Raw genomic sequence first — 18,499 nt, forward strand, 5'->3', positions numbered from 1 at the left:
CAGCTATTCTGTTTTCAACAGAGTAGACTATGGGAATTTCTCTTATATAAGGCTATGTCACACTTTTTAGGAAGTTACTCATTTTTTTGAGACACTTAAGCACTGGCACATTAGATATGATCATTATTGCCACTTTTCAGATGCAGACCGTAAAGAATTTTACAAAGGTAGGTTGTCATAAATATAAAGGGAAGGGTAAACCCCTTTAAAATCCCTCCTGGCCAGAGAAAAAAAACCTCTCACCTGTAAAGGGTTAAGAAGCTAAAGGTAACCTCACTGGCACCTGACCAAAATGACCAATGAGGAGACAAGATACTTTCAAAAGCTGGGAGGAGGGAGAGAAACAAAGGGTCTGTGTGTCTGTCTATATGCTGCTTTTGCTGGGGATAGACCAGGAATGGAGTCTTAGAACTTTAGTAAGTAATCTAGCTAGGTATGTGTTAGATTATGATTTCTTTAAATGGCTGAGAAAAGAACTGTGCTGAATAGAATAACTATTTCTGTCTGTGTATCTTTTTTGTAACTTAAGGTTTTGCCTAGAGGGGTTCTCTATGTTTTGAATCTAATTACCCTGTAAGGTATCTACCATCCTGATTTTACAGGGGGGATTTCTTTATTTCTATTTTTATTAAAAGTCTTCTTGTAAGAAAACTGCATGCTTTTTCATTGTTCTCAGATCCAAGGGTTTGGGTTTGTGGTCACCTATGCAAATTGGTGAGGCTTTTTATCCAACATCCCCCAGGAAAGGGGGGGTGCAAGTATTGGGAGGATTGTTCACTGTTCTTAAGATCCAAGGGTCTGGGTCTGTAGTCACCTAGGCAAATTGGTGAGGCTTTTTACCAAACCTTGTCCAGGAAGTGGGGTGCAAGGTTTTGGGAAGTATTTTGGGGGGAAAGACGTGTCCAAACAGCTCTTCCCCAGTAACCAGTATTAGTTTGGTGGTGGTAGCGGCCAATCCAAGGACAAAGGGTGGAATATTTTGTACCTTGGGGGAGTTTTGACCTAAGCTGGTAAAGATAAGCTTAGGAGGTTTTTCATGCAGGTCCCCACATCTGTACCCTAGAGTTCAGAGTGGGGGAGGAACCTTGACATAGGTAAATTTTACCCATTGTTAAAAAGGAACAATAGGGTTTGTGGTTAAGGCACTAAACTGGAATTTAGCCAATCTGTGTTCAATTCCTGAGCTGACCAGAGGTTTCCTGTGTGACCTGGGGCAAATCACTTAAGCCAAGCTTTTCAAAGTAGCCAGTGATTTCAGGTGCCTCAATTTTGGGGTGTTTAAAGGCAGATACTTTAAAGGGGCCTAATTTTCACAAAGTTCTGAGCACTTATCCTCTGAAAAATCAGGGCCTTTTATGATGTCTCATGCTGGCCACCCCAAATTTAAGCTTCCTAAAATCATTGGTTGCTTTTGAAAATCTTGGCCTTAATTTCCCTGTGCCTCAATTTTCCATCCATAAAATGAAGTAACACTACTTTCTTTCTCCTATCACCATTTGCCTGTCCAGTCATTTAGACTATAAACTGTTCAGACAGGGACTGTCTCTTTATGTTTATACAGCATGAATCACAATGGAGCTCGTGTCTTGACTGGGATGTCTCAGTGTTATCAGAATATTAACAATACAGATGGTTAAACTGAGGCCCAGAAACGTTGCCCAAAGTCAGCACAAAAGCAAAATTGGTAATATAATCCATATCTCCAGACTCCCATTCCTGTGTCTTGTGCTATAGCTCTCACATTAATCAGACACAGAGCTGTAAGTATATCTCTGCCTGTAGCATTCTTATTTCTAAGCTAGAAGCTACTGGGAAAAACAATTCACACTAGGACATGGACTCAAAGCTAAAGCTGACAGTATGTGTATAGGAGACCAGAAAGATCGCTGCATCAGTCACTAGGGGTGCAACCTTTGCAAGAGAAATTAAATCAAGGTCCTTTCTGCCTTTCCCTAGTGGCTGTTCAGATGAAAGCTGAAGATCCCATGAATACTGTCTAAAAGGTAACACTGTCTACCTGGCTAAAGCCAGAAACACATGATGAAATACCAGTGTGTGTGTGTGTGTGAGCTAATGATGGTCACAAAATGTCGATCAAATTTTCTTTGCAAAGCAGCACAGTACCAAGGCCAAATTCACAGTGGTTGCAATCTCTCTCAAGTTCAGAGTTGCAGCTGTCTATACCTATGGTGAATTACATGCCCAGTATTTAATTCACCCCAGAGCACTGTGCTCAGTGATACACTAAGTATAAAAAGGTGCTATACTGCATGAAATCTAAGCCTACTGGTTAAATATATGGAACAACATAGTGTATATATCCAGGGAACATTAGGGTACATGAATGTAAGTGAGTGAATGAATCATTTCCTCACAGTTTGCATGTGGATAGCACCTACAAAATCTGAGCCAAATTCTGCTCTCGATTAGTTATGAGTTTGGCCAGGCATAACAGCTGATTTAAGACCCCATGATGATTGATGAATGATTTAAGACATTTATAACGACTGCACAGTCCTCCTTCCCTCACTCAACCCCCACCCTGACTTTTCAGGTGAGGTGAGCAAATATCCCAAATTAGACTTGTCATTCAATTAAGAAAAAGGAACATCTGGTTGCTATTTACACCAAGCAACTACACAATGACAGAGCACCTTATAAAAACCAATTCATCTAAAATGAATTCAGGACCTAAAACATTTTCATGGGAAAAAACCCCACACCAGATTTGTACACATCATGGGCCTGATTTTCTGCTTATGTAGTTATATATACCTGTGAAAAATACACATAGAGTTGGTATAAAATGCTGCCATTCTGGTTTGATAGCATTTCCAATTCTCCCTACACAAAGTGAAAGGCAATGGAGAATCAGGCCCAATAACTTTTATTCAGTGGAAAGTGACATTGGTTTTTCATTGCTAAGACATGGACAAGCGGATGAAGGTTTCAGGTCACTGGTGCCTGGGGAACAGAGAATGTATTAAAGGGCTGTGGCAGCTAAATGCCTTCACATTGGCTGCAGAGAAGGCAGGAACGGAGTACAATTGACAGACACCACAATTGCTTAGAATTTCTTAGTCATGCAGGCTAACAGTACTAACGATGAGAGCCTGGAGGCTCTCATGTGATCAAGAGAACCATGGGGCTGGGTGAAAAAGTTTGAAGCCGCTGAGCTCTTTTTTTTTTGTTGTTGTTCAAGCCCCAATTAGGCCATCTGATTGTTTTTCCTCCATCACTCCAAAACTCTGTCTGAAATGGAATGTCACTGAACAAACTCCGACATCCCGGCATGACTTGAGGAACAAGGAGTGCTGACAAACTGTCAGAGCAGCAGTCAGTCTCAGAGGGCGTGAGTCTCATTTAGACTAAAGCCATTTTATACTGCTCTGGTAATGCAAAGGGGACTAAAAGCAAAAGTAAATTATATTTAACTGTATTGACTTCACTGGGGGGGAGCAGAGTTAGGTTTGTACTGAATGCTTCAGAAAATCCCCCTCAGTCCCCATGAGTACAGCCACTTTATCACTATTTGCACAGGGACAGCATGTTCCTCCACTGCAAGTGTTGCCAGCTGCATCAGTTAATACTGAATGAAGGATTCAGGCCATGTCCCTGTTCCCTCCTCTGGGGTATCAAGTACTGGTAGCATGACTACACTCACATAGTCCTTGTGCTCCCTAATGCTGCCCATCTCCTGTGCAGGAGCGTGCAGTCGCTGTTCTTTGAACCTCTTCCCCCCACCTTTGGCATAGGGCTCAACACAGATTAGCCCAAGACTATTTTCCAGTTTATATTTAATTTGGATCCATGCATTTGTTTTGGATTTTTTTTACCATTTTTCTGAAATGGAACTAACTGGCCCAATAGAAAACACTGGTAAATCAGGCCCTTTGTGTTTAGTGCCCTTCATTTACTACAGAGGTGCTGTATGCTGCTGTTTCAGGTATACTTTAAAAGCAGCAGGCAACAGTGAAATGCACTAAGTTCTCACTGGTGCTTATTGAATCAGCAGGTGTAGCTGATTTCAGAGTATTGCTTCCAGGTGTTGAGCAAATGTGCCAAATCTGCCTCTAATTTACATTACCACTGACATTTTTAAATCTCACACACCCCGTTTTGATTGCATGCTGCATCTGTATCACCTCACATAATATTCTCTCTCTATTTTCATAACTACAAGAACTTCAATCAGTCTAACAGCAGTTTTCAAAAACATCCAATTATATTTTTCAATGCTGGGTGATGCCTACATTCAATAATGATTTTTTAAAATTATGGCCTTAAAATACAATATGTATGGAAAGTATTAATCTAACATTCATTTTAGTAGGAAATTATGCCTTTGGCATTAATACATTTAGGATTATTATATAACACGAACAATCAGTTAAATCACAATTTTAACCATATTGACCTATGGGCCAGATATTTTTTATAAGGCTTACAGATTGCTTATGAGCCAGACTTGATGCTTTTGAAGTCATGTAAAGAAAAATGCTAGCCTGCTAGAAATGATTGGGTCAAGAATCGTTAACTAGGGAATAAGTATTTTGGTAGTGTATTAGACAAATAACAGGAGCTTAAATTAGCAAAAATCTGATGTACAAAACAAATAAACAGATATTCAAATACACTGGAAATGTATGGGTAAAATATATTTCTGCCTGAGAAAAAGATAAAATAAGTGAAGCTGAAGCTGTATGTAGTCCTATGATTGTACTAAATTGTAAGTTAACCTTAGAACCAAATGAGACATAGATCAAGCTGTTTGACGCACGCTGCAAAGGGGGTTACCCAGAAAATTTATATGTATGCACTTTTCTATTGAGCACTAACAGTAGTTAAAATAAATTTGACCAAGTTGATTGATTTAAGCTTTTTTACATTAAAAAATAAAACCCTGTTTGGTAACAAAGAAGAAGCTAGATTTTTTTTTAACGTACTGTGATTGAGATATCATCAGGCTTATTTCCAGGTTCTAAGAAAATGTTAGAAACAAAGGGCTAAAACAGAATAGAGCAGTCTAGAGAATGGGAGATACTCAGCTGCCTACCTCTCCTTGCCAGATAGGGTTCACAGTATTACACGTGATCTTGGATCTCTTCTCCTGTCCATGGTGAGGAAGGGCTGGGAAGATGCTGTGCTTTCCAGGCTGAATGGAAATCTTCAGGTATGGGTCTGGGTTGAAGAACATTCCTTTCTTCAGACCCAAAGCCTGGAAATCTGCAAAAAGTTGAATATTCGGATTAGCAATCACATTCCAATTAGTGCACTGGAAAGCCAACAGAACTACATGGGGAACTAATGACAAATTAAAAAGTAAAGGAGGAACATGAAAAATTCTACTACATTACTTGCATTGTAACATAAAACCAAACCGTAACAACTAATTTCAATAACACCTAGGATTTATAAAGTACTTTAAAACTGAAGTACAAGCACAATCCTTCCATCTATGGAGAAAGTAAAAATTAGTTTGTAATTAAGGCACAGGAATGGGAGTCAAAATAAAAGAGTTCTAATTCCCTTCTTTGCCAAAGACTTTGTATGATTAAGGGCAAGTCACTTAAATCCTTTGCGTGAAATCCTGACCCCACTGAAGCAACACACTTAATTGACTTCAGTGAGGCCAAAATGTCACCTTTTGTGAATTCATTTTCCTTTTGTAAAAGGTTCCCAATAAATACACTCTCAAAAAGTGTTCTGTGCATATTTATTTACATTTTTAAAAGAACTATCCTTAGCCAAGATCACATTCCTTTTGGGTGTGCTTTCTGCAGAAAGTTTCTGCTGAAAACACCTCAAAGTTTCATCCTTTAGAATTTGCGGAAACTGAATTTTAGATTTGCACATGGAAATACTCACACTTAAAGCACTTGTGTATTCATCTAACCTTGGAACAGAACTAATACCATGTGAATTATCTAACCAATCACAACAAAGTTTAATTTCAAACACTCACGATCAACTGATTGAGAAAAAAGATTCTGAATTTGAATAATGAACAAATTCAGGAAAATCATGATCTGCTCAAAGATACTCCACAGGCAAAAGGAGAAGCTAAATTTGTCAAGATTCTCTTAATTCTATTTGATACATTCAGTTAAGCTGCAGTAGGTGAAATGCACAATATTCTTTATATGAAATATTTCTTGTAAATATTTTTGATGTTCTCTGCACGAGAAAGGTGGAACTCATTTGAATCCTGTATGTTAGAATATAATGCTTTATTGTTTTTTTTTACAATAAAAGCATCATTGTTCAACATTAATTTTATTGCAATATTATTTTATTATACAATGTAATGTATTTTATTTTTGTATAGTATATAATACAATCCAAATTTTCAAACACAAGTGCCTAAAGTTTGGTTCCGAAATCTAACATTCATCTAAATATGGCTTTAGGCACCCAAATTTAGTCAACTGGGCTTGGAAGTTTTGATATGATATCATATGGTTTTTTAAACTATTGCTGCTTAATGGGAGTTTCCCCCTCCCGCCCCGCCCCGCCCCAGACTTTAAATAAGTCTGCTTCTTTGTACTGGTGAGCTTCTTCTAAGAGAACCTAGGAAAGTACATGCTTAGAGCAGGATTTTTAGCTGCACAACTCCCAGGGGCTTTACTGTGAGTCATGCAGATGGAACCCCCAAGTGCCTCTTTTCAAATTTACTCATAAGGTCCTGAAGAAGGCCACATAGCCCATTATTGCTTGTCTTTTTGAAGCCCATGAAATACCTGTAGATTGTTTTGTATCTCATTAGTTCAGGACTCCTTAGTAGTTAGTGCCTGTACCCGTTGAATCTCTCTTTTTCCAGATGCATTTCTAGGTTCCTTTGGAACATGAAACCACTTCCTTTTAATGATTTCAGTGTGTGATTCTTTATTTCAACTGCTATTTGTATAGAGTTTTCATTCCCTTTCATTTAAAACTCTATTTCATATTGAAACAAAGGCAATAAATAGCAGTTTTGCTTCTTTCTTTCTGTCACTGCCTTAAAGAGATGTAAAATGTTAGGGAAGATAAATTCAACCATTTTTGGAGACTCTTCTAAATATTTTTTTAATATTTCTCTTGGAGGATTGTTTAAAAGTCCTAATCTGCCACATGTTCATTATCACACAGTTTTAATACTTTAACAGAAACCTGATGAGACAGCTGAGCGAATATGTTAGATGAGACCAATTAAAACCCATTAACAGTGGTGTAATTGTGTCAATAAGAGGATATGCTGGATGGATTGGAACTCCTAACGGAATGCTTTGCAAATGAACACAAAGTGTATGTCAGAGTATAGCTATGTCAAAAAGTAGGGACTAAACTCTACGGAGCGAGGCAAAAATATTTTGCTTCACTAGACAGTTTGTGATAAAACCCAATAAAAGATAGTCCCAAGTGAAAGAGTAAATAATTTTGTTGTGGTTGTTCTTAAGAACATAACTCCCATTGTGGGTCAGACCAATGGTCCATCTAGCCCAGTATGCTGTGTCAGACAGTGGCCATGGAGCTTCAGGGGGTGACAGAACAGGGTGATTTTGGAGAGGTCTACCCATCTTCCTCTCCTACTTCTGACAGTCAGAGGTTTAGAGCTGCCCTGAGCATGGAGTTGCATCCCTGACCATCCTGGCTAATAGCCATTGATGGACCTATCCTCCTTGAACTTATCTAGTTCTTTTTTGAACCCAGTTATACTTTTGGCCTTCACAACATCCCATAGGAATGAGTTCCACAGGTTAATAGTGTGAAGAAGTACTTTTTCTTGTTTGTAGTAAACCTGCTGCCTGGTTTTACCATGTCATTTGATTATCTTCATTCCACCAAGTTTTCGTGATGCCTATTATATTAATATCCCCATTTAATACCAAGCACTCTATCTAGTTCACCCATCTTAGTATTTAGACTTCTAGCATTTGCATATAGCACTTGTAAATTTTGTCAATATTCAATTGCTTGCCTTCATGTGTTATATTTCAATGTGACTCTATTTTATTGGACTGTTCCTCACGAGTGCCTGCATGTACTTTACCAACTTCTTTCCTTTTCCCTTTACTAGGATATAGAGTTTCCCTCTTTAATAAATATATCCCTATGGGATGTTTCTGCCTGAACTGTGTGCACCTCTGCACCTGGGACATCCGGCAAATCAGGCAGAGATTTCAAAAGCTGTTGCACATGTGAGCATAAAAAACTTGCTGTATTTTAAGAATCCCATTCTCACATCTGTCACTCTTAATCAAATACAAACCAGGTTAAGTGAAAGAACACTCCACTAGAAAGTACTTCTGTGAGAGTGTGCGGTGTCATGCTCTTTGTAGCATCATTCCACAAATAAAATGTTTTGGTTCAGACTGTAAACCTTATGTTGTACAAAGGTTTAAAAAATGGGAAGCTTGTATAGACTGCCCCTCCTGAGCGTGAGATTCTTATGTACAAGACACCTTTCAAATAAAGTGTGGCTCCCAATTCTACTGAAGTCTATTATGATCAACTGGCTTTGCAGTGAATACTGCATTATCAGCAGTAGACTCCAGGAAAGCCCAAACCATAATTGAAAAAGGGATGCTGATGACAGTGCCAGAACAGAATAACAGAATGAGGCTAGTAATGTAAGCCACAGGATGAGAAAGTATGAGAAAAGCCTCTAAGAACTGATTTTGTTTTGTCTGATGTCTCCTCAAAAGACTCTCAAACAGAAATATTTATTGCTGTATATGTTTCTACATTTTTCCCTTAGAGAAAAGATTGCCCATGTTATTATCCAATGATATGGGTTATTGACAGACAGGAATGAAAATATCTAGCCCTTGATATTATAGTTACCTGCTCATTGTTCTTTATGAGCAAGTAACTATAATGATCTTCCAGCCTAATTCTATTACCTGGAATAAACTATGGAGACCATAGGACTGAGTATTTAAAAAACCAAATCAGCTTTCACTAATTATCTTCCAGATACTTGTCCAAGTACAATTCAGCCAGGTACTTTTTGGGATAGTTTGTTTCTCAATGTCATGTATAGGGGAAAGTTGCATGATATGGCATATCAACATAATTTTTTAAAAAATTTTAGTGCACATAAGTTAGTTCTGTGGTACACATATTGAGGCCAGCTTTCAGTGGAAGGTTAAAATGGCCACAACTTTTATTGACTTGTCATCAGCCTATGGCAGTGTCTGGCACAAGGGCCTCGAGCTGAAGTTATCCAACCTGCTTCAATCCAGCCAGACATTTCAACTCACTAGGTCAATGCTTTCAAAGAAGAAAGTTCCGTGCCCATCTCGTAAATCAGGTTTGCAAAAAGTGGAGGCTGCACAATAGCCTCCCACAAGGATCAGTACTTGCACCATCCCTTTTTAACTTATACATAAGTGATATGCCTGAGGTGCTCATTTATACTGATGATCTGTCATTAGCGACACAGGCCTCAACATCCAGCAAAACGGAAGACACCCTTAATGCTGATCAGAAGAAGATAGAAAACTGTTTTCGGTACTGGCAACTCAAACCCAATCCATCAAAAACTGTGTTGTCAGCTTTCCATCTCAGCAATTCTGAAGCTTATAGGATGCTGAACATAAACTTCTGTGGCAAGGCAATCACCCATGATCATCTCTTCATCACAACCTTATCTATCAACATCTGAAACAGGTGACCCATAAAACAGAGTCATAACAATATCTTCCAAAAGCAAGCAGGTTCTAGCTGGGGTTGCACTGCTTGAATGCCATGAATGGCAACAGTGGTTTTAGTTTATTCCACAGCCAAGTTCTACGCAGCTGCCTGGGGAAGAAACTTGTACACAGACCTCATTGCTATCCAGTTAAATGCGGCTATGAGACTTGTAACTGGCACCCTGAAATCCACTTTGCTGCCTTTGCTTCCAGTCCTCAAAAACATCCCTCCTCCAACCATACAGTGAGAGGTGGCTATGATGTGTGAGTACAAGAAAGCTCTTGCTAACCAAAAGCTCCTGCTCCATGACAACCTCATTCACGGTCTCACACTCGCCTTAAGTCCCACCACCCATTCCGGGCAGATGGAGAAGCAAGTCTGTCATCCAACTTCAACCCAGAAGACACCTGGCAGATGCAGTGGGCAGACCCTGGCATTTACTAAGCATATCTTTAGATGATCCCATCATTGAACCACCTGGATTCTTACTCTGCCTAAGATAGTGGATGACCAACAGTATTAGGGCATTACATGGAAGATGTGTGCACAAATGCAGATGCACAAATGAAGTAGCAAGGATTCAACACAGTGCAAATACAGAGACTTTCAAACCGTTAAGAACATTGCAAATCAGTGCCCAATCTTTACATTCCCAGAATGTATAGCAAAGTTGCACTGTGTATCACCTGAAAACCTCAAATGGATTTCAGACCTTTCTATCAACTTGTAAATGTTGCTGTTTCCACATGAAAAAAGGAAAGTTGTTCTGCGGTACTCCATGCTTCTCTGAGTCAGCATTAAACAGGAAGAGCTTATGAACCTTTAACAGAAGGGAAGAGCAGCTTGTGTCAATGTAGGGAGGTTGGAATAGTCAGAGGGAGTGTCATCGGATCTGTGTTTACATGGAACTAGTGGCCCCAACATTCTATGCAAAGGTCACAGAGGGGTTATAGGCCTGGGGTTGCGTTCGGTGAACAACTGCACCTTGTCTTTGTGTGTGTGATGTTATTTCTCTCCTTGCTGTGGAAGTACCAATTATCAGATTAACTATATTTTAACTCTCTCAACAAATACAAGGCCTGGTTCTTCCTCTGGTATGCCAGTTTTATAGTGGTGTAACTGCACTAAAATTCGTGGCTTTACACTACCACAGAGCGGTGGAACGGAATGGAGAATCAATCCTACAATTATGAAGAGTTCTTTTTCCTTACTATTATATGAACCCTGCACTAGGTTAATGGAAGCATGGAGGAATGATACGGTGAATACAACTCAGTCTGTGAGGGGAGCAGTGGCTGACACAAGATAGAATGAAGGCACCTTAATAATTTGAGGACCAGGCCCTATCTTTGATCTCACATTATCCAACCCATTAGACATATACCATGTGTCAGTTTATGGTTATTCATAAATTATACTTTTCTACAAAAGAGATTATGCACATCAATCAATTTGGAAATATCAGGCCAAGTCTTGGGAAAATGACAGGGGGAAGCAGGAGGGAATTCAGGTAGAGAGAGAGAGAGAACAAGCAGAGTCTTTCAATTCTATATACTTTCAATTCATTTAAAGTTGGAAATTATAAATTAGTTAATACCACTTCAAAGATTCTGCACAAGCATGGCAAGGTCAATGGGACAGTATGTACTACAATTCAACCTATAATTCATTAAAACTCTCCTTAGGGACTAATTTTCTCCATCCCTGGGAGTCATTCTCTTTCAGGAAATTACAAAGCTATTTGTGGAAAAGAAAATTCCAGCTCTGAGGAAGACTGCTGAGCAAGGCAATGGGAACTGTTTTGGCCCAGAACTGCCCCAGTATCCAGCTCTCAACTGCCATGACTCTTTAAAGGGATCACCCTAGTAGTTATACAAACAATTCTGGAGAATGCGTGATGCCAAAGCATGGATGAAGCTGCTAATAGTTCATCAGAGAACTATTTTACTTACCTGCCTTTCCTGCTGGGAAGTGCCCTTCTAAACAGACACTCAGTAGAGCTACTGGTGCTAACACACTAAAATACGGCAGCATGGCAGCGGCAGCATGGGTGGCAACGTGGGGGACACCCAAGCCCGTCGGTACCTACTGAACCACGTCTCGTGCTGCTGTGGCCACACTGCTATTTTGAGCACTCCAACTTGAGCAGAACGAGTGTGCATCGTCCTACTCCCACGTGGCACACTCTAACTCGCCATGTGGACCCTGCCACAATACGCTAAAAGTTCTGCAGTGCACTTTGATCTATTGTTGTATCGCCGACAGACCTGGGACCTCTGGAGCTTAGTGCATGAGCCTCTACTGCATGAGCTAAAAGCCATTTGGTTGTTAGCTAAGGCTGTAGAGCCGAATCATTTCCTCTCTCTCTCTCTCTCTAAGTGGTCTTGGTGCCACTAAATGGGACAGAACACAACACCCAGGAGGGTCAAACAGCAGTAGACCAAACCACACTAAGAAATGTTTAAATGTGCGCAGTTGAGGTTCCACCTGGCTAGTTAGTATGCAGTAAGCCTGTGTGCTGAACAGTCACACCTCAACTTGCCATACATTAGCTTTCTGTACAGACAAGCTCTGAGTGCTGGTATGAGGTTCTTGAACTCAGCATAGTAAGAAAAGGGTTCAGGGGTGCAGCTGTACTGTTGATGTCAAGAGAGCAAATATTAAGAAATTAGGAAATCTATTATGAAAATCTTAAATCTTAGATAAAGTGACAGGAAGTATTAAAATCCAAGAGTGCAGAATAAGGCAGGGGAATCCTAAAAGATCCTATATATAAGGGCCAACAGGGTACGCAAGAACTCTTGGGTCAGGTTCTATGGCCTGTGTTATGCAGGAGGTCAGACTAAATTGTCAAAATGGTCCCATCTGGCCTCAAAATCTATGAATAGACTCCAGATCCTCTTAAAAAACAAAAATCCATGAAATAAGAATTGGCCAGAGTGGCTGCATAAGGAGGCGTTTAAAGACCTGAGATTTTAAAAAATAGAAAAGTGGGGAGGTAAGCAAACAAGAATCCAGTCATAGCAGGCTTGCAGGGAAAATATTAAGGACAGAAAAAAAAAAGCAGGGGGAATGAATTCATGATAGCCAGGGGGCAATAAGGAGAATTAGAAGAGCTTTTTATTTACATAGGGGAAGAGGCAGAAGTTGTACAAAGGAGAATGTAGGTCTATTAATAAATGAAATGAGAAGAAATTAATTATTCAGAAATGGCTGCAAGACAGAACTCCTTTTTAATTGTCTTCATAGAGAAAATTAATACAATGGAAAGTTGAACAATTAGTCTGAATATTCTAACAGTGAGGGTGATTAACCACTGGAACAAACTACCGTCTCTGGAGGTCTTCAGATCAAGACTGGGTGGCTTTCTGGAAAACATGTTTTAGTCAAATACAGGTTATTGGGCTCAGCACAGGGTACCTGAGTGAAATTCTCTGCACTCTGTTATACAGAAGGTCAGGCTAGATGATTTAACAGTTCCTTCTGTCCTTAAAGTCTATGAATCTAGGTCTGTGCCTTGGAAGCACAAACCTGTTTCGGAGGTTATGGAAAGTCACTTCCATCCCAGCAGAAGCTCTGGAAAGGTAATAGACTCCTGAGCAATAAACAGCTTGGGTTTATAAAGAAAACATCCTAACAGCTTAATCTGATGGTGGGTGGGAGGGGGCTTACAAAATTAGTGAATAAAGGAAATACAGGCTGAGATTTTTCATAGGTGTCAAAGGGATTTGGATACCTAATTCCCACTAAAATTGGTACCCAAATCTCATACAAAGACTGTTCTGAAAATCTCAAACTGTAGTATACATGGATTTTGGTTAAGCATTTGATTACATAAGAACATAGTAATGGCCACACTGGGTCAGACCAATGGTCCATCTAGTTCACTATACTGTTTTATGACAGTGGCCAGTGTCAGATGCTTCTGAGAGAATGAACAGAACAGGGAAAATAACAAGTGATCCATCCCCTGTCGTCCACTCCCAGATTCTGGCAGTCAGAGGTTGATGGACACCCAGAGCATGGAGTTGCACCTATCCTTCATAAACTTATCTAATTCTTTTTTGAATTCAATTACACTTTTGGCCTTCACAACTTCCCCTGACAAGGAGGGCCACAGGTTGAGTGTGCATTGTGTAAAGAAGTACTTCCTTTTCTTTGTTTAAATCTGCTGCCTATTAATTTAATTGGGTGGCCGCTGGTTCTTGTGTTACGTGAAAGGGTAAATAACACTTCTTTATTCACTTTCTCCACGCCATTCATGGTTTTATAGACCTCTATCATATCCGTCATTAATTGTCTCTTTTCTAAAATGAACAGTCCCAGTGTTATTAATCTCTCCTCTTATGTAAGCTGTTCCACAACCCTCGTCATTTTTGTTGGCCTTCTCTGAAACTTTTCCAACTCTAATATATTTTGTTTGAGCTGGGGAGACCAGCGCGGCACACAGTATTCAAGGTGTGGGTGTGCTATGGATTTACATAGTGGCATTATGATATTTTATACCTTATTATCTATCCCTTTCCTAATGGTTCCTAACATTGTTAGCTTTTTTGACTGCAGCTGCACATTGAATGGATGGGTTCAGAGAACTGTCCCTGGGTTGGCTCTAGGCACCAGCTAAGGAAGCTGGTGCCTGGGGCAGCAAATCAGAAGGGGCGGCACTCCAGCTGTTCTTGGGGCGGCACTCCGGTGGGGTTTTTTTTTTAAATTATTTTTTCCTTCCTCGGCGGCACTTTGGCAGCAGCTTTTTTATTTTTTCTTCTTCGGTGGCCACTTTTTTTTTTTTTTTTATTTACTGCTTGGGGCGGCATAAAAGGTAGAGCTGGCCCTGAACTGTCCACAGTGACTCCAAGGTCTCTTTCTTGAGTGGTAACAGCTAGTTTAGACCCCATCATTTTGTAGGTATAGTTGGGATAGTGTTTTCCAGTGTGTGCATTACTTTCCTCTGATCAACACTGAATTTCAATTGCCATTTTGTTGCCCAGTCACCCAGTTTTGTGAAATCCCTTTGTAAATCTTTGCAGTCAGCTTTGGACTTAACTATCTTGTGTAATTTTGTATCATCTGCCAATTTTGCCACTTCTGGCTAAAATTTTCATAAGCGCCCCAAGTGTTTTAGATGCCTAAACAATTTTTATTGATTTTCAATGAATTGTGCTGATTTATACCCTCTGAGTATCTGGTCCTTAATCTCTGTAAAATGGGGGTAATAATACTTCTTTATCTCACAAAGTGGTTAGGAGGATAAATTCAATAACATTTGTGAGGTGCTCATATATTATGGTCATTAGTGCCATAGAAAACCCTGTAAACAGCGTACAAGTATCAAAATGTGTAAAGATTAAAACTCAAGAAAAATTACTGAAAGTGAGACACAGACTTACAACTAGGAGTGATAGGATGAAATTAAAAAAGGGAAAATAAAGGTGGAATCTCACACAAACCTCATGACAGTAAGATCTATCCATCAACCAGCAGAATAGGCCAAAGTGCCTTCGGCAAACATGTTATCCTGTCACTGGACCATGAACTGTCTTCTAATGAAGCGGCTGTTTCATTATGAGAACCTGAGTGCATTTCGTCTTTCTGCATCCAACATGACAAAGAACTCAGACACTTACAGCTGTCTATAATCTGAAGTGTGACATTCCTCTCAGAGAGGTGGAAAAGTCATGTTTTTTTTTTATTTTGAAAGGTAATTGCAGAGTTGCTTTGGAGTTTTAAAATAGATTGTATTAAGTCTAATTAAATAGGCCCCTAATATTTCTCTTAAAATTTTAAAACATTAAAAAAATTATACTAATATAATCACATAAAAGATAAAATAGCCACAAAAGCCATAACTGTTCATGTTACCATTGAACAGTTAAGGCTTGAGCTAACCTCTCACAGGACCAAATTTTGATTCCCTAAATAAGTGAATACTTTGAAAAATTCCTACTGAAGTAACTCAAATTCCCATTTCTTTCTGATCTCAAATAGTTAGTGGTTGGCTAATCCCCTGAAACATGAGAGTTTGTATCTAAGTGTTTATCCTATCTGGGAACATTTGGTCAGGCAAACTTCCGCTGAACTCAGTGATTATGATTCAGTTTTTATTCAGTACTTTCTCAGGCAAACTCTCACTGACTTAAATGGAAGTTAGCCTGAGTAAATGTTTGTAGATTGGATAAACATTTAAAACCTAATATCCAGATAGGGATACAAAATAAGGGACATATAAACCACAGACTACATGGGATTAGGAAGAAACTTTCCCTGTGGGAAGGTAGTTCCATAATTATCCACTATAGGGTTTCTCTGAAGCATCTAGTACTGTCTACTGCAGCAGGCCTGATACATTGGGCTAGCTGGGCTGATCCAGTATGGCAATTTCTGGGATTTGTCTCCAGGATGTTAGTTTTATGATATTTTTTCCCTTTTTTCTTTTTTTCACTTATCTACTTACATTACTTAATTGCTCTAAATGTAAAGTCCTCTTTTTGTTTTCTTTATAGTTTTACTTAGACTGCAAGCTTTTTGGGAAGGGGACTGTCTTTTTGTTCTGGATTTGTACAGCGCCTAGCACAATGGGGTCCTGGTCCATGACTGGGATTCTTGGACACTACCACAACACTCTACTAATAATAATTTTGAAACAGGAATGATAGTCAAGGTGAAGGCATACTAATATCTAAGGACAAATTTAGAAAAGTAGAAGCCTCTGTGAGCCCAAAGTACAGCATGCACAAGCTCATGTTTATGCACATCTGTGGGCCTGATTCAGGGAAGCACTGAAGCATGTGCTTAAAGTTAAGGATGTGCTGAAGTCCCATTGACTTCAACAGATCTTAAGGATAAGCATAAAATTAATCACATGGGTAAGTGCTATCATGAAAAGGGAAGTTTTCCTGACCTGGGGCCTGTATAGGCAGCTGCCACAATTATGCATGTAAGTTTAAGTAACTGCAAGTACAAATGGATAGCTGGACACCTGGCTGCTCTTTTGCACATGCAATTAATAATAATACTTCATTCTTATCTAGCATTTTTATATGTAGCACTCAATCAGCTTTACAAAAGGAGGTCAGCATTATTACCCCCATTTTATAGATGTAAAATTGCTTTCCATTACAGGTACACCTGTATGCATGTTTTCCAGGTGAACCTCTGCCTCCTTTGGCCCTCAAAGTTTCAAGGCTAAGTCTAAACAGTTTATTGGGGTTGTTTCATGGTTTAAAAATCTCCAGTCCCACCCTCAGGTCTCATAGCTTTATGCATTCAAACAAAGACATACCTGAGAGTGAAAAACTTATTAGTCTCCGACTTCCTTGACTCTGGACCGGATCTTCACTGGTGATGCTTTTAAAAATCTGCTGGAAGAAGGAAAATGGTGAGATAGCTGCCTCCAATGATTCTTGAACAGAAAACTGACTTAATAACTGTTATTCCTGCTGTCATCAACAACTGAGAATCAATGACATGCTTTCATTAGGAAACTATTGATCAAAACAATTTTATCAGTAAAGTAAGAAACCAGCCACAAGGGAGCTCCTTTTCACAGAAATGAAAAACTATGCAAGAAATTACTGTAATCTTATAAGTGTTTTGTGGTAATAAAAAGAGTACTTCCTCAGTGGAATATCTGTAAACAGTAACTGCTTAGTAAACAAAAAATGAATGAAGTTCATAAAGACAGGTATGTTGCCCCTAACTCTAACAGAAAACTCTGGTCTCAACAAAATGAAATGTAAATCTCTGTAGTTCAATTATTCTAGTGACTCTTCAGCTGATGGCCATGAACCTGTATTTATATTTATGGGTTACATAAACATAATTATTAATCCCATGAAAAAAGCAGCAATTATGAAATACTGTGGTGACAAATGTACAGGGGATGTCTGAAGAAGCAAGAGCTACAGTATATGATCATTTGAGCTTGTTTAATAGACAGAAACTTCAAAAAGTGGGCCCTGTTGGGCTTGACTTTTGGACAGCATGTTTCTTGCACACCACTAATTTGAATGTGGGAATAACTCTCTTTTTCTCAACCCCATCTATACCTTTTAGACAATAGTGGGTTTTTCTTCATGAACCTGAACAGCTCCTGTTTTAATTTAAAAAGATTGTATTTGCTTGAAATGTGTCAGTGGCAGGAGAGAAGGGCATTGCTCTGTTGCTGACTTTATGCTCAGGACACAACAGAGTAGTTTGCCAGCTGGTGCTAAAAACTGGGACATTGTCACAGCTAAGAAAATAAATCCTTTACCATCTCTTTCTGGATCAAGCTGAGGAAAGCACAGGAGGAACAGGAAGATGTGTGCATGGGGAATCAATCTGCTGCCTGCAAGACTTTAAATAGGAGTTGAAAAAACTGGGAGAAGTGGGCCCACTGACACACAAGTAGAGAAGATGGGGGAGTTGAGCTGCTAGCAGAATGGCCCACCGGCCACTTCTTCTTTGATCTTCAGAATGGTATCAATTTCCCCTTAAATGGTTTCAACCCTTGAAATGGTATTCATCTCAGTGGCGGGAGCATGTTCCACACACCATCTAGCTCCTTCACCTTCCTCCAGAGACATACCGGTAATCGGAGTGAAGTGATTCATAGATTTTAAGGCTAGAAGGGACCATTATAATAATCTAGTCTGACCCTCTTGAAGAACACAGGCCTTAAAACAGGGGTTTCAAACACGTGGCCCGCAGGCTCCATGTGGCCCACAGAGTTATTTGCTGCGGCCCGCCAAGCTCCCCACGCCCTCCTGCCCCCCCAAGTTATTTCCTGTGGCCGCCAAGCTCCCCTCACCCGCCACTCCACCCCCCCACAGCGCCCTGCGTCCCC

General features: G+C 39.7%; 1 protein-coding gene across 5 annotated transcripts in view; it reads right to left on the reverse strand.

Annotated features, from left to right (window-relative positions):
- The window catches only part of HECW1 (HECT, C2 and WW domain containing E3 ubiquitin protein ligase 1), a 353,214-nt gene that overhangs the window by 135,907 nt on the left and 198,808 nt on the right, over window positions 1-18,499 (reverse strand). For all 5 annotated transcript variants that reach the window (XM_073332820.1, XM_073332821.1, XM_073332823.1 and 2 more), the window contains 2 exons: window positions 16,955-17,030; window positions 5,057-5,226 (listed from right to left, as the gene is read on the reverse strand). In XM_073332820.1, coding sequence (XP_073188921.1) covers window positions 5,057-5,226; window positions 16,955-17,030 — 246 coding nt within the window. The remainder of the gene's footprint in view (window positions 1-5,056; window positions 5,227-16,954; window positions 17,031-18,499) is intronic.

The sequence above is a fragment of the Lepidochelys kempii genome, chromosome 2, assembly GCF_965140285.1.
Source record: "Lepidochelys kempii isolate rLepKem1 chromosome 2, rLepKem1.hap1, whole genome shotgun sequence".
NCBI classification, from domain to species: Eukaryota; Metazoa; Chordata; order Testudines; family Cheloniidae; genus Lepidochelys; species Lepidochelys kempii.